The sequence below is a fragment of the Physeter macrocephalus genome, chromosome 14, assembly GCF_002837175.3.
Source record: "Physeter macrocephalus isolate SW-GA chromosome 14, ASM283717v5, whole genome shotgun sequence".
NCBI classification, from domain to species: domain Eukaryota; kingdom Metazoa; phylum Chordata; class Mammalia; order Artiodactyla; family Physeteridae; genus Physeter; species Physeter macrocephalus.
The window spans coordinates 34985133-35000643 of NC_041227.1; the positions used below are offsets into that span (position 1 = coordinate 34985133).

Below are 15511 nucleotides of genomic sequence, written 5' to 3' on the forward strand. Positions count from 1 at the left end.
AAAAGAGTTCAGCAAAAATCAACAAAAGCTTTCTGTGAAAATCAATTGGCTATACAGAATTTGCAATAAAGTGTTGCATATTTTATTATTATTTATAAATTTTATGGTAGTCATCCTTTATATCATTAAAATAATACACACACACAGACACACACACACATTTTTTTTCTGGAGAGCCCATTGTTAACATTTACCAGCATACCTCTGCTTACAGCCATTCTATTTCAAAAAGCAGCCTGCTGACAGTGCTTCCAGGAAAGTGAACATGCTTCGTGTTCCTGCAAACTCTTGTCCAAATTAAGTTTGTCATTGAGAAGCACAGCTTTTGAGAAATCACACTGGTTGCTGGATTCTAGTAATTTAAAAGGAACTTAGAAAAAAGTGACCACACTGTGTCCAAGGGGCCAGCGCTGAATTCATTTTTTTCTTATCTAAGGATGAAGATAATTATTATAGCTGTCTCCTAGAGACTAGTTATTTCAAACACGCTTGATTTTTTTTCCACCCTAGGGCAACAACTTAATTTGTACTGATAAGAACTTCCAATTGTGTTTCTAGGAGCTTTATAAGAAAATCGATGTTAGATTCATCTCAATTCATGACAAATGATATTTGCCTTTAAAATTCAATATTCCTGGTCCAGGGAGGCCAAATTAGTCCTCTGAGTATTCGAGATAATTTTTCATGCCTCCTGCACATGCAAAATTACCTTTTCGAGATTACTTTGTCTTTGATATCAAGATCAACTTCGTCTGGTTTTGATTTTATGACAATCAGCTTTAATATAATTGCTTTAGGGAATCTTATTATGTAGAAAGGCTGATAGGAAAGAGATTGAAATTGTGATTCAGTTACAAACTTCAAAGAACATGTGATAACAACCTTTTATGTTTCCCAAGTGAAGAAAGTTTTTCTGATATTCCAAGAACTCTGGATCCTGCACTCATAATATTTATGTTTTTTATCTTAGTCGCTGGAAAGCACCCGTCGTATGCTACAACTGGTTGAAGAGGTAAGCAGTGACTATATTTTAAGATGAACTAATCCTTTTGGCTGATATATTCTTTGCCTAGACCCTTTGCCTTTCCCCAGACCACCGTCCCATTGATTCCAATGTGAAGGTAGCTAGCAGAAAGCCACATAATGAGAGAGATGCTGTATTTAAGTTGCCAGGTAGCCATCAAAGTATTCACTCTCCCTCCAGCCCAGCCTATCTTCCCAGTCCGGGAAGCAGAGGAGGGTGGTATTTCCCAGTAAATAAATGCTCCCAAGAAATCACAAAAACAAATCAGAGCGATTTTTTAATATATGAAATGATTATCTACATAAAATCCTCATTTGTACTGATTTTGATGCCTCTAAATTACATCTAATCTTGGCCTTCTGTTTTAAATTTAGCCACATATATCACTTTAAAAAATATGTGCCCATAGAGGCATAATTTTCAGAAATTGTTACATTTATAGTCAGGCACTAAAATTCATGAAATAATAGGAAAATCCTTTAATAAAGGGAAACATCAAGTCTAGTCATGTAAATATAGAAGCTCTTTTATATTCTTGACTCTGGATTTAATATCCATTTGCAAGGCATGGTTAATGAATCCATGACTATTTTTAAATGGGTGAAATAGGGCAGACAGCAATAATGGAATCAAAAGGGCATTTGCAATAAACCTCATTTATTCCAATTTGGGAGAGCGGCAGTCAACCAGGAAGAATAAATGGATTAATTGAACTTGTCCGTTGGGAGAGATGAAGTGGAAAAAGAATGGGATGAGCTATATTTATCTTAACTGAATAAAACAAGTCTAATCGTTTTTATTCAGTGAGATGCTGTTTTATCTATGCTTTGAAAATGCTTATCAGTGTATAAATTCATGTGTGGTTATCATCTTTAGAGATCTTGGGGGTTTTCTAGCAGAATGATCAAATGAGCCTACTTGCCTCATGCTACTGTAAATTGCTTTTGCAAAGACATGAAAGGAGAATAGGGTCAATTTCATAAGGCTAAAAGGAAGGGCAGCCGCCTCTCATACTATGGAAGCCAACATTTTCCCTGACTTCTGCAGCTTCAGCTTCTCAGCTAAGAATGGAGTATAGCTAAATGTGAATTGCCACAGGAGGGGGAGGAGAAGGTGGCAACCAAGAGCTCAGAGGACCCCTGGGAAGGGTAGGGGGTCCACTGAAGGAGATCTATTATCATGAAAAATGACAGTTTGAGCCTACAGCGTAGCATAAATTGGCCCCCACAGGAGGTGGGCCAGCAAGGGGCCCTCGGCAGCACAGGAAAGCAACCTTCACTCTCTTAATGAAGAGAAATGTTTTCTTTGTGCTGTCCTGGGAACACCACTCACGCAGAAGTACTTGAGGACCAAAAAGGAGGCAGATATTCTAAATCTACTAGTGTCAGTGAGGCTTTCAGAATCCACATGTTGCCCCTCATCTTGTCATGAGAACAAGTAAAGGGAACAAATCTGAGTAACATCCACACATGAGCTCTCACCGGGACAGGAAGGAAGGGAGCACAGAAGTCAGCTGACATCATCATCTTGATTCGTGTTTATGACCTTCAACCATGGCCTCCAAGCTCATATTTCATTTTCATTTGTGCATGTGCACATGTGAAGGGAATTTCTAAACTACAAAATCTATCACCAGTTTGCCCACCTGTGCAATGTTGAAACTGCCTAGAACACGAAAAGTGGTGGAGGAATGCGTCCAACACACTTTTCCCAACTAGCCCCTCCCCCATCAGTCTTTGGGCCGCAGAGACTTCTTTTTCTGTGTCTTCTTAAATTGCAGGCAATGTTGGCCAGTCTTGGAAAAGGAGTGTCTGCTCTAATTTATTCTGGGAAAAAAAATCTCAAAAGCTCTATTAATTGAAGTAGGATTCTCAAATGTTACATTTTTGGTTTTCCTAACGTGTTTCTCGATCAAGTATGAAGTTGCATCTTAGAACAGGGGGTGAAACAGATGGATGCTGTCTCCTACCTCTAATAAATGAGAGGAGGCTATTAGACTTTCCATCCTTAGGAAATTATGAGCAAGGCATTATTAGACTAGATTGATTGCTCTTACATCCTCTTGGGTTATCTTATATTGATGGTCAAACATCCCTTATGTCTAGGGCATTGGCCAGTCAGATAATATTCTGCTTTCAATCAAGAAGGAAATTCTCTTTAAAGAGAATCAGCATTAAATATTCATCAAGGGCAGAAATCATTTGGAAAATCTGAGCATTGAAATACCAGGATCTTGCACATGATCCCAAAGTCCATCAGTGCCATATAATTTGAATTGAGCTGAACGCTGATTGAAATTCAGTCTCAGAGACAGGAAAGGTTACTCAACTTGTGAAGTTTCCCTGAGGCAAACAATCCCACTTTCAGTGGAATATAGGACTTTGTGCCATGCCTCGTGGACTTTACAGTGTAACAGAGTGGAAGGCATGGAAGCTTGGTTTTTAATAGAAGCCATCATCAGTGTATCAAGGACAATGTAAAGTTACACAGAGATCAGTAGAGAAAGTTCAGAAAAGCTGAATACCATACACACATAAAAATATTAGAAATCACATAGCACTTGGTTCCCAGCCTGGGGCTGGGAACTGGCTCTTTTGATGGATGCATTTCAGCAAATATTTATGGAATGCCTAACACTGGAGGTGGAAGATCAAAACTGATATCATGTAGAAAAAAGATATGAAAATAGGTCTCCAAATTCAAGGCCACACCTGCCTCAGAAGCACAGAGGAGGGGACAATGAATTCTAGAGGGAGAGTCATGAATACTATTTGATTCCAAACAAAAAAGTTAACTCTGCTAATACTAACTGCAGGAAATGAGGTCTACACGTTAATGCCTTGGGCTATGGAACAAAGCCAGGAAAAGCCACGCTACCCTAGGACAGGCTGATCCAAAAGCCCCACACAGAGCTTTCGTGCAGTGGTGGTTACTGAAGTCTCCCCAACATTTATGGGTGTTTCAGCATCTTTTCTTTTCATTCCAACTTATCTTTCGAAACACATTGGCCACAGAAGAAAATAAGTAGTCTAAAGCTATGTCTTTGTTATATCAGACTTTCTACTAAAGGTGGAAAATTCAGGCTGAGCAGTTGTTTTCAGGTATACAGGTGTAGGTAGGGGTCTTTTGGAACTCTCACGGTTAAGAGAGTATCTGGACTGGCCTAGTTTTAGCTCAGGTGTATTGGACTTTGGGAAAAGCATTTCAGGATGACAAAAGACTTTAAAATGTTCTATAAACATGGTCTCAGATCATCAGCAAGAAAAAAAATAAGAATAGAGAAATAAAAAGTAAAAAGAAAGAAATGAAAAATAAATCAGGGACTTCCCTGGTGGTCCAGTGGTTAAGAATCCACCTTCCAATGCAGGGGACGCGGGTTCGATCGCTGGTTGGGGAACTAAGATGCCTCATGCCGCAGGGCAACTAAGCCCACGTGCCACAGCTACAGTGCCTACGCACTCTGGAGCCCACACACCACAGCTAGAGATCCTGAGTGCTGCAACTAGAGAGAAGCCCATGTGCCACAACGAAGAGCCCAAGCCCACGTGATGCAACACAGATCCCACGCGCCGCAACTAAGACCCAGTGCAGCAAAATAAGTAAATAAATAAATATTTTTGTGAAAAGCACTGACGTCTCCAGCTCCCCCTGTTTACAGTTAGACAAGTTTCCCAGGGATCTTGAACAGGAACCAGGAATTGAGCTAAGACAAAAATAGAACCACCTCCTCTCCCTCCTAGCTATTAAAACATAATACTCTTTAAGGAATCAGAGAAAGTAATATTCTGCCTCCCCCAAGATATTGTCCCATCCCTGTCCTTCTCTCTTGCCCTCCTAGTCCCTCCAAAGGACCACCCAGTTGTTTTGATAAAAGTTGTCAGCAAAAAGTGGAGCCAAATATAAGTTCTACTATTTATTGAGAACCTACTATATGCCGGCAACTGTGCTCAGAGTGTATTATCTAATTTAATCCCTGCAGTCACTTTTTCTACTGTTTTGCTCTCCATTTTACCAAGGAGAAAATTGAAGTCCACAGTGGTTAAAGAACTTGCTTGAGACACACAGCCACAAAAGACAGAGATGAAATTCAAACTCAGATCTACCTGATTCCAGAGTGTGAATTCTTACAGCATTTCTCTTACACCAGCAACTCCCACAATATTTAAAAAAATTTTGAGAATTCCACAAAAAGCAAAAGGATCTAAGAAAACAAACATAGCAGCTCATCCTAAACTGACAGATTCCACACAAATGAAATCCTTTATCTCAGTTTTTGAATCACAGCCTCCAGTGGAGTTGAACCTGTAGAAGCTTTTAGGTTCTGTAGCTTATTTTGTCTTTATAAATCTTGGGAAGTGAGGGAGCTGTTTCTGTCCCCATCTGACAGCTGGGAAAGCTGAGACACAGAACAGGTGACTCTAGAGCAACAGAACTGTAAAGATAAGTCCAGAATTCAGAATTACTGACTCCTAGATGCCAGCTCTGTTCACTTGACCAAACTGTTTATCATTCTGTGAAGCATAGTTTAGAAGCCAGGCATTTGTCTGGCCCTTACCTTAGTGCCTGGGGCAGAGTGGAAGCTCAATAACCATTTAGTGAATGAATGAATGAACAAACTAATGAACGAGTGAGTGAATGAACCAACCTAGCAACTACCCAATCTTATTTAGCATCTCTATCCTTATCTTAAATATGGGAAAACATCCTGAAAGGTCAAGTGACTCTTCCCCAATCTCAAAACTGTTAAATGGCTGAGCTAAGAACATAATCCTGCATTCCTGACTCTCTGACCTGTGCTCACTGCTTCTGTTCTCCCAAATTGGGGCAAACTCTTGGTGGTTCTATGAATCATTCCAGCACTGAAACACTTAGCACCAAATTGAACAAAGAGGAAATTATACTTGCAGAGGAAATTATACTTTATTTTAGTTATTATATAAAATAAATGGGTAGAGCAGAAAGGGTAAACAGATGAGAGCTGAACTGACTAAACTGAAGTCACTCACCTGTTTCCCACCCTCCATCCCAAATAGAATGGAACAGAGATCTCATGCATGGCCTTGAGTTGGGTCCTTAGAGAAGAAGATGCTCTCTGAGATGACTCCGTCCTCACTGGAACTTGCATTATCACATCCATATGCCTGAATGAGCCATCTGCTTTTTACAATTTCCTCTCATAAACAATGGCTAAAATTTGCAGAAAAGGGGCATAGAAATTGTTAAAATACAGGCTAGTGTAGACAAATGTCCATTTATAACACATTGAAAAACAAGATTTTGAAATGTCTTCTGGGGTCTAGAATCCTGCTGCTCAATGTATGACCCTGCACCAGCCAGCATCGCCGATCTTGTTCAAAATGAAAAATCTCAGGCTCTACCCCAGTCCTAATGAATCAGGATCTATATTTTAACAAGATGTTTTCTATGCAGGGGATTCATATGCACATTAAAGTTTGAGCCGTGGTCTAGAAACTTCTGGTGGTAGTCTGTAATGATGATATTTTAGTTTGCCCAGATATCCTGCTCTAGATGCATTTTGTGAAGGTATTTATTTTATTAACCCTGGTGTAAGGCTAACTATAGGCCAGGCACCATTCTAACGTGCCGCCTATTAATTCATTGAATTTGCATAAGAACTCAATGAGGTATGAACTATTATGATCACTGTATTACAAATGAGAGAATTGAGGCACAGAGCAATTAAGACATTTGCCTGAGGTCCTGCAGCCAGGAAAGAAAATCACCAGGATTCCAAGACAGAGTCTAGCTCCAGAATCTGTGCTGTCAATGACTCCTGAAGTCATCCTGAGCCTTCACTCTCCAAACTACATCCTGACTTTGCAACTAAAAGTTATCAAAATGTGTTCAACCACTAATTTGAAAAGATACATGCACCCCAGTGTTCATAGCAGCATTATTTACAATTGCCAAGGTATGGAAATGACCTAAGTGTCCATCAACAGATGAATGGATAAAGAAGCTGTGGTATATATATACAATAGAATACTATTCAGCCCATAAAAAGAATGAAAATTTGCCATTTGCAGCAACATGGATGGACTTGGAGGGTATTAGGTCAAATGAAATAAGTCAGAAAGAGAAAGACAAATACTGTATGATATCACTTATCTGTGGAATCTAAAAAACACAACAAACTAGTGACTAAAACAGAAAAGAAGCAGACTTATAGAGAACAAACTAGTTGTTACCAGTGGGGAGAGGGAAGGGGGAGGGGGCCATAGAGGTGTAGGGGTAAGAAAGGGGTTCTTATGTGATTACATGAAATCATGTATGTGAAAGTTTTGAAAATTATAAAGCACTATAGAAATTAAAGAATTTTTCATTCAATTTTTTTTAAAAAAGCAAAATAGGCTTTTCTGTCTGGGAGAGTTAACTGCACGTTCTCTGAAATGGTGAGTTTATAAAAGCTCACAGAAATAATTTTCAGTGTTTTATTTTATTTTTTAAAAGCACTATTGGAATTAAATTGTTGAAATACTGTTAACAAAGCAAAACAAAACACTTTTGTTGACCTCCACTAACATCTCTCTCTTAGGTTAATGTAAGTCAGTCGAAAATAAATGGGGCCATGAGAGACGTATTTTAGAATTTATTCTAGGTACCACCATGACCTTTTCTTGAAAAAACAATTAATCCAAACTGTAAGCACTGCCATTTAATACCTATTAATAATCACCCTACAAAACGGAAGGTCTTTACTTAACTAGTTCCTGTAAATGATGATTATGAGCAATGCAAATATCTCTGCTCCTGTTTTCCCACCCACCAACTCCCACTCCTCTCCACCAAATAGTTCAGGGCTGTTTGGTTTATTTAGATCATAAGGGGTGAACAAAAAAACTGCAGTAAAACTTGTGGATGAATTATTTTCTCACACCATATTATTGTGCAGAATTTCAGATTTCATTAGAAAAAGCCCTTATTTCTCATCTGTCATTCCCTTTTCTAAATCTTGCAGAACTTCTCTCCATAGAGAAAGAAATGGAAGATTGAATTTCCTTTTGAGCTATGTTTCTCAACCTTTGTGAAGCTGTCATCTTTTGTGATAAACCTAAAAATCTCACCACCACCCCCAAGATTCTTACACATCTTTTCAGTGGAGCACCCCTCCCCAGTTCACCTATGGAAACTTTCCAATCTATCATGCCAGAGAAGATTTAGTCTTGAAGACTGTGAAAGATTTGCTTTCTGTGGTTGGTGTTACAAAAACTATAGGCATTTTTATTTTCAAGATATAAAATCACGCTATAATATTAAGTATGTGTATTTCAAGTCCATGCCAAGCCCCATCCTGAGCCCCACCCCACGGAGACTGAGCTACATCCCCCTCTTCTATCTGAGAATCACTGATGAAGCAAGTCCACAGGTGACCCACCTCTCTGAGTTCCTCCCCAGACCCTAATACTCTTCGCCATATTTCCTCCCTCTTTTTCCTTTGGTCCTTCTTCATTTTCCATTTCTAGGGCTAATTGTCCCCTTACTGATTTCTCTTTCTCTCTTTTCTCTCTCTAACTCTTTTTCCACTTTGCTACCATTATTGGAATGTAGAGTAAAGATGCTGGTATCAGGACTTTGGTTATGTTGGATGAACAAGGAGGTAAGTTCAGATTTCTTCAGTAAGAACAATTCCTCATCTGAATAAAGTTCATTAAAAAATGATTTGTGCACCTACAGGTGGTCATTGACGTGTGTTATGCACATATGTATGTAAGAGTTCTACAGTTTTTATCTTGCTTTTTTTCTCCTTTTTCTGTTGAAAAGATTGGTAAATGTATGGAAATGTTGAGATCTTCACGGTTGAATAAATGGTACTACACGCCCTGTTATATGTGTAGGGGTAATAGAATTTTGAAGGCAGAAGTCATTTGTTTGAATTTTTAATGATAGAATTTTGGAGAGTTTGAGAATTCTCCTCCTCATTCCCAATCTTTCCCATAAATTCGATGTGATAATTCCTAAATAGAATGAGAGAATAGTATACCATATTGTCCATTTCTTTTGACCATCCTAATTCAGCATCTGGCAATATTGATTTCCAAGTCATTATGGGAATTCCTTGAATAACTGGAAGCTGTTTTTAACAGGCTATAAGCTGAGGGAAATCATTGTAAAATGGAAAATTGAACCACTTAAAATATTTGAACATTTTCTTTTAATTATTACAGAAATACTAGAAGCAGTGAACATCAGAGTACCAATATTTTAGTATAGCATATTTAGTCTACAGTGGAACCTAGAAGGGTAATACCAAAATTTTTTTCTTTGAGTTATACATACAGTCATACAGCAATGATTTATTTAATTCTAGCCACAAGTTAGTTACCTGATTCCATTCTGAATTCTTATCATAATAATCAGATTTAGCAGAATTTGTTCTCTTTATGTATATCTTACGAAGACATTAGAAAACTCTTAGCAATCTTGAGAAATTTTTTGTCAAAGATAAAAATATAAAATTTTTTACAACATGGAACACCATAAACAAACTTCAAGAATAAACCTCAAACTGGGGAGGGTGGGGGGGCAGGGTGGGAAACTGCCTTATAGATAACAGACATAAGGCATTTCTCTAAAATACAGAGAGACCTTGCATTTTATCAAAGAAAAGGACAACAACATACAAGAAAAAAATGGATGTAATATGTAAATCATCAGTTTACAAGTAGACAAATGAAACCGTGCTTCACCCAACAACAGTAATGAGATGCCACTCTTTAGTAGATTGGCACAACTTCTTTTAATTGATGATAATCAATGCTGTGAATATGTTGGGAAAACAGAAACCCTCAATCTACAGACGGGCACTGTTGATCAGTACAAAGTTTAAGAGTAATTTGATAATATCTCCAAATTTTGATGTGCACCCATCTTTGACCAAGATATTCCACTCATAGAATTATATGCTGCAGATATTCATTGACAACTCCATGAAGAAAAATATACATGCCTTACCTGTAATGGTATAAAACTGGAAACTAAATGTCTGTCAGTGGGGAGACCAACCAAATCAATTATGATATGGCCAGGAAAGAAATTCTGCATAAAATGTTCTGCAACCTTTACAATATATGAGATCAATTTTTACTGACTTCTAAGGAGTTACAGCAGGGGCAGGGAGGGACTGAAGGAAGGTGTATTATTTGGGGTCCTCTGGGAAGCAACTGCTAAGGATCAATTAGAAGTGTGTGAGATTTCTTAAGGAAATGTCTGCGATGGGCGAAGGGGAGAGGAAGCAGGAGTAGGCAGGGAGAGCCTTTGGACTGTGATGCGGGCTTGACACTTGTGAGAGGAGAGGGGGGCAGAAGGAGGATTGGGTAGGAAGAGTCTCATACTGTAGTGCTGCTCTGAGAAAATCTCAGCCAGACTGATAGGCAGCCCAGGAGCAAAGACAACACAATGGAGCAGCCCTGTGACGGGCAGGGATGCCTCCGCTCTAGCAAATTGTGCTCAGTTGTTGGCTAGAAGCATCCCAGGGAGGGTATGGCTTCCATGTAAATGTGGTGGATCCCATAGGTGCAACAGCTGGAGGTGTCAGCTAACTACAGGGTCCCTCTTGAAGGGAGATCTGAGGGGTACACCCTTATGGCTGCTATATAAAGACTTTTGTTTCTATATTGTTTATTTGTATTGAACTTTTTCCAATAAATATACATCAACTAAATTTTTCAAATCAGAAGAAAATTTTTTTAAAAAAACAATTGAACATCAGTCCCAACACTTCTCCCCCCATTTTTAAAATATAAATTGTCAAAATTAATACAAAAATAATGGAGCCTAGTGGAGTTGTATTTTGAAGGAATTACAATAGCTGTGACAGTCTTCAGAACTCTCCAGATAAATCTGATATAAATCATAAGACTTGCTGGCTTGATGTGTATAACAATGTCCCAGACTTTGAAACTCAGGACACAGCAAATCATTGCTTTTTAAAAAAAATTATTTAATTAGGCAGCAGGTGCCCATACAGAAGAGTGGTACCTCATTTCCAGAGCTAAAGTGATACATATATACTCAGGTAATAAGGAGTTCTATCTTATTAACTCTTTTAGTTAATAATTTGCATGTGAAGGGAGTAGAAAAGGAGCATCGCAATAGGAGAAAAAGTTTGAGAAAGGTTCAGGATAATACCATTTTCTCCCCTAATTATAAAACATTGACATGAAAAATAATATATACAAATCTGAAGTCAAAAAGAAAATGAATAAGATATTGAGTTTCAAATTTCATTGTATTTTGATGAAGAAAATCTACAGGCAGAATTTGCCAAAATCTCCAAAAAAATACAGAAATATATTATTCTTAAACACAGATGATTCCCAGGAACATCTTTACATTATTCTCTGAGAAACGAAGTAAAATTGTGGATTGCCCCCACAAGATAATTAATGTTCTCAGCTAAGACATTTCAGTTGTGGCCACACAGAAGTAAATGCTAACTTCTCGGTTGAACATATTTCCTAGGATAACCTGGGTTTTACCAGATGCGTGGTGAATAATTGATACTGGTGAGAAGCATGCAACTGTAAACCCTCGAAAGTGGGTAGCTTCTGCCTGGTCTTAAATGCTACATGTTCCATTTATACTGTAAGAAGAGATTAGAACTTTTGAAATGACTGATGAGTCAACAACTATCTTTACTGCCATTGTAAATGCATTTTGACACTGCATATGCTGTGTTTAATTGTTTAGATCAGTAACTGCTTTAAAATTTCTCTCCAGTTATGCTCTACTAATTTTGTCTTTGCCTGAGCACCAAAAGTGTTGACTGCAACTGCACAGAAGTCTCAAGAAACAGCCATCCGCCTAAAGAGCCAATCCAGGTTGTCCTGCTAAATGGTGTGCTAGGCAATTCCTTATGGGATTCTTGTTTTACACCCAGGTGTCAGGAGACACCAAGGAGCACTGAGCATGACAGATGGCCCTGAAATGTCCTGCGTCCTTGGACTTTTCTTGTCTCCAAGAGAAATCCCCATGAAAAACCCCTAGCCCTAATGTGGGATGATTTAACCTTTCACTTCCATATCTCTTGTTCCCTTTGTTGGTCTTTGCTGGGTTATATGTTTGTTTCGATGCTGAAAATGCTGCTCTTGGGACAATCCCATGGGAACAGCTACAAACTAAACAGTGAAATCTTTGACCACTGCCTGGCAGAGTAAAGGCAAAGTAAACCCTCATCCACAGAGCCTGCCAACTTTCTTAAAGGGTTCATGGCACTACAGGGTAACATTTGTGAAAACATCCCTCTTGCTAAAGTCCACTCACCAATATCTCTTATGAATGACTAAAGCTGCATTGCCCAATATAGTAGCCCCTAGTCACGTGGCTATTTAAATTTATTTAAATCAATTTCCATATGTTCATCAGTTCTAAGGAAAATGAAAATCATGTAGGCAGCATCTTGTAATTGGTTACACTCATGAAGGCTTGCACATTGGGTCAATCAATAGCATTGACCTCTTGCTATTCTTGTACTGTTTCTTTTTTTACTCGATTGAGGATTCTAACGGCCCCATGCTGCTTTACTTATGTAATATTAGTAGAAAAGATGTCTAAACTTAGATCCCTGAGCATCCTGCCATTGGTGGATCCATTACAAATAACAAGTCATCCAAATATCATAGCAAAAGAAAGAACAATCTCTTGCCCCAAAATATAGTGTGATGTACTGGAATACCTCCCCAATCCAAAATCTTATTCCCCTCCCAGTCTCCAAGAGTAAACAGAAAACAACCAGAAAGTAAGTTTAGGGAGGTAAGGAGCAGTCAACCCTAGACACTGCATTGCATCAGCCTCTGAGATGCTGCTGTCTGTGCCAGAATGGAATGAGGATATTGATTGCTTTCAAGCATTTCCTGAGAAAAATCTTCACAGAAATCATTTAAGTGCTGTGAAGTCCCAATACACCAAACATATCCACAAACGTAACTCAGTAACACTCTTAAAATTGACATTATTGTGAGCACCTGCTATGTGCCATAGCACTGAAAAAAACAGGCAAAAATCCCTGCCTTTATAGCATTCACATTCAAAGAGGGAGCCAAAAAAAAAGAAAAAAATTAATACTATTGTCAGAATATGTGTGACAAAATGGTTCCACAATATTTTTAAATTTCTTTTTTAATATTTTTATTTATTTTTAAAAATTTTTATTTTTTTATTTATGGCCACGCCATGCGGCATGCTGGATCTTAGTTCCCTGACCAGGGATTGAACCCGTGTCCCCTGCAGTGGAAGCAGTGGAGTCTTAACTACTGGACCCCCAGGGAAGTCCCACAATATTTTTTTAATTAAGAATTTGACTTATAATTGTGTATATCGAAACATTCAACAAATATTGAAGCAATAAAATAGTTTTCTGAATCAACTTTTCTGAAAGAACTCCAGAATTCCTCTTTGCTATGACCTTTGCTGAACAAACTGGCAAACCATGGCCGAACCCTGCTCTCAGAAATAGGGATTTGGACCTGCCTGTTTGTTTTTATCTTTTAATTTGAATTCTCTGGTTCAGAAATTCAACATTTGTGGACCAGTTCACTTTTATTTATGTTATTTTCTAATCCCTGGAGACACAGTGGGTGGGGATCCTGAAATGTCAGAAAGTTATCTTAGCTGAAAATATTAACTCGAGAAGTTCCTTATGAAAGGCAAACACCTGAATGTGTCTCCCCATGCCATAACCTGTGCATATGTCAGCTGTCATTAGTTGAGTCCAGCAAGTTTTCCCTCTGAACCCAGATGCTTCAATCTCATCTCAACCCAGCTCTCCAGGAAGCCATTAGGAATTCCTCGATTGGAATTTGGCATCCCTATTCTGTCTGTACTTAACATAGTTCTTGTTTTGAGGATGTTGGGCTCCTTTCCCCCCAACCAATCCCCTCATTTGATAGTTAATTTGATCTACAGACTGATTTATTGCATTCCTTAAAGGAAACTGGAATGAAGTCTTCAGAAAAGTACAGAATTCTCTGGATTGTAAAGAATTGTCATCCATTTGTTTTTTAGCCCCTTTAGAGATTTTTCTTAAGTTATTACTGTACCTATATTTATTCAGCAAATGTTTGCCAGCACTACACCCTTATTTCCTATGGCTAGCCTATGCTGGATAAACATTTTGTTTTCCCCTGTCATTTGAAAAGCAGAGCAGAGGTAGCAGATTCCTAATAAGCTGAATTCTATTCCTCAGCCCCACAAAAGAGAACATAATAGGCTCTTATTTTCCAAATGGATAGTCTCTCCAGTTTGGGCTACTAGTGAACCTAGCTTAGTTTTCTGGAATGACAATTTGTATTGGAATGACAATTTAATGTGAAATTGTTTTTAAGTGATTATGTATGCCCTTAGACTGGAAATGTATTTACCAGTTTTATTCTAATCATGCCTTCCTTCCCAGAGGCGTAGGCATGCATGCATGAAAATATAGATGAAAGGAGGAATAGAAATGTAATTAGGTTTTGTAAATAGACAGCCAAGACTTCCCATTGCTGCCTTAATGGTCTTAAAAGCTGTTTTAAAAATCCCTTCATGGAACTTATAGTTTACTCAATTTGATGACACAACTTTTGAAAAATTAATCAAGTTGGTGTATGTTACCCTGGTGACCTAGAAGTATGATTCATTTTTATGGGTATTGATCTATGTCTTAGGTACACTAAGGTCAGCTTTCCTGGCAGTGATGACTTGGTACTGTTTTATGTTCCAATCCATCACCTTCCTCCAGAGACCCAGGCATTCATTTTCCCCATGCTCTGCCTGGGGTTAGGGTCTAGCATTTCCCATTGTGGAGAATGGGAAATCAGGGGCAGAGAAGTGAAATGCCTTCCAAAGCTTTCATTACGAGGAAGTCATAGGATAAAATGAATTTAGATGTTCCACTACCTATAACATTGCTGTGCTGATGTTGCTTTTCTTAGAGCTAGTGTTAATTGAGTATTCAAAACCAAGGGCTGTGTGTTAATTGAGTATTCAAAACCAAGAGCTGTCCATGGACTGCCTTTGAATAGAGAGCCACTGCTAGGGGTAAAAAATATATGGTATTCATTGCTAGTTATCACTGTAGTTGTTATTTTTCCCAAAGAAGAAGGTGGATTATTTTCTACCCTTAGATGTTTGAGGATGCTTAAAAACCAAAAGACTGAGACATGTTAAAGTTGAAGCAGACACTTTTTCTAGTAGCATTACATCTGAATGCCTAAAACATAAACTAACATGCTGTTTTCTTTCTCTTGGGTTTCACTGGTGTCTGAGTAAGTGAATATGCTGTACTGTTTTCCTGGACACTCAGAATCTAACAGGCCTACCTACCCCATCCCATCATGTCTGCATTATAAACTATTTGAGCATCATTTTTGTTCATTTCCTTCCACCCCTGGCTGCATAGGGGAGCAACAGCCAACTCCAGCAATGCGTCCTCTCGGACAATGCATTGTAATAGCTCTCCTTCTTTCTCAAATTCCGTTTCACATAGAC

The 15511-nt window shown here is 38.4% G+C and overlaps 1 protein-coding gene across 2 annotated transcripts in view; it reads left to right on the plus strand.

The window, feature by feature from the left end:
* The window catches only part of SNAP25 (synaptosome associated protein 25), a 30294-nt gene that overhangs the window by 1490 nt on the left and 13293 nt on the right, over nt 1-15511 (plus strand). For both annotated transcript variants that reach the window (XM_007101504.3, XM_007101503.3), the window contains exons 2-3: nt 971-1012; nt 8594-8642. In XM_007101504.3, coding sequence (XP_007101566.1) covers nt 971-1012; nt 8594-8642 — 91 coding nt within the window. The remainder of the gene's footprint in view (nt 1-970; nt 1013-8593; nt 8643-15511) is intronic.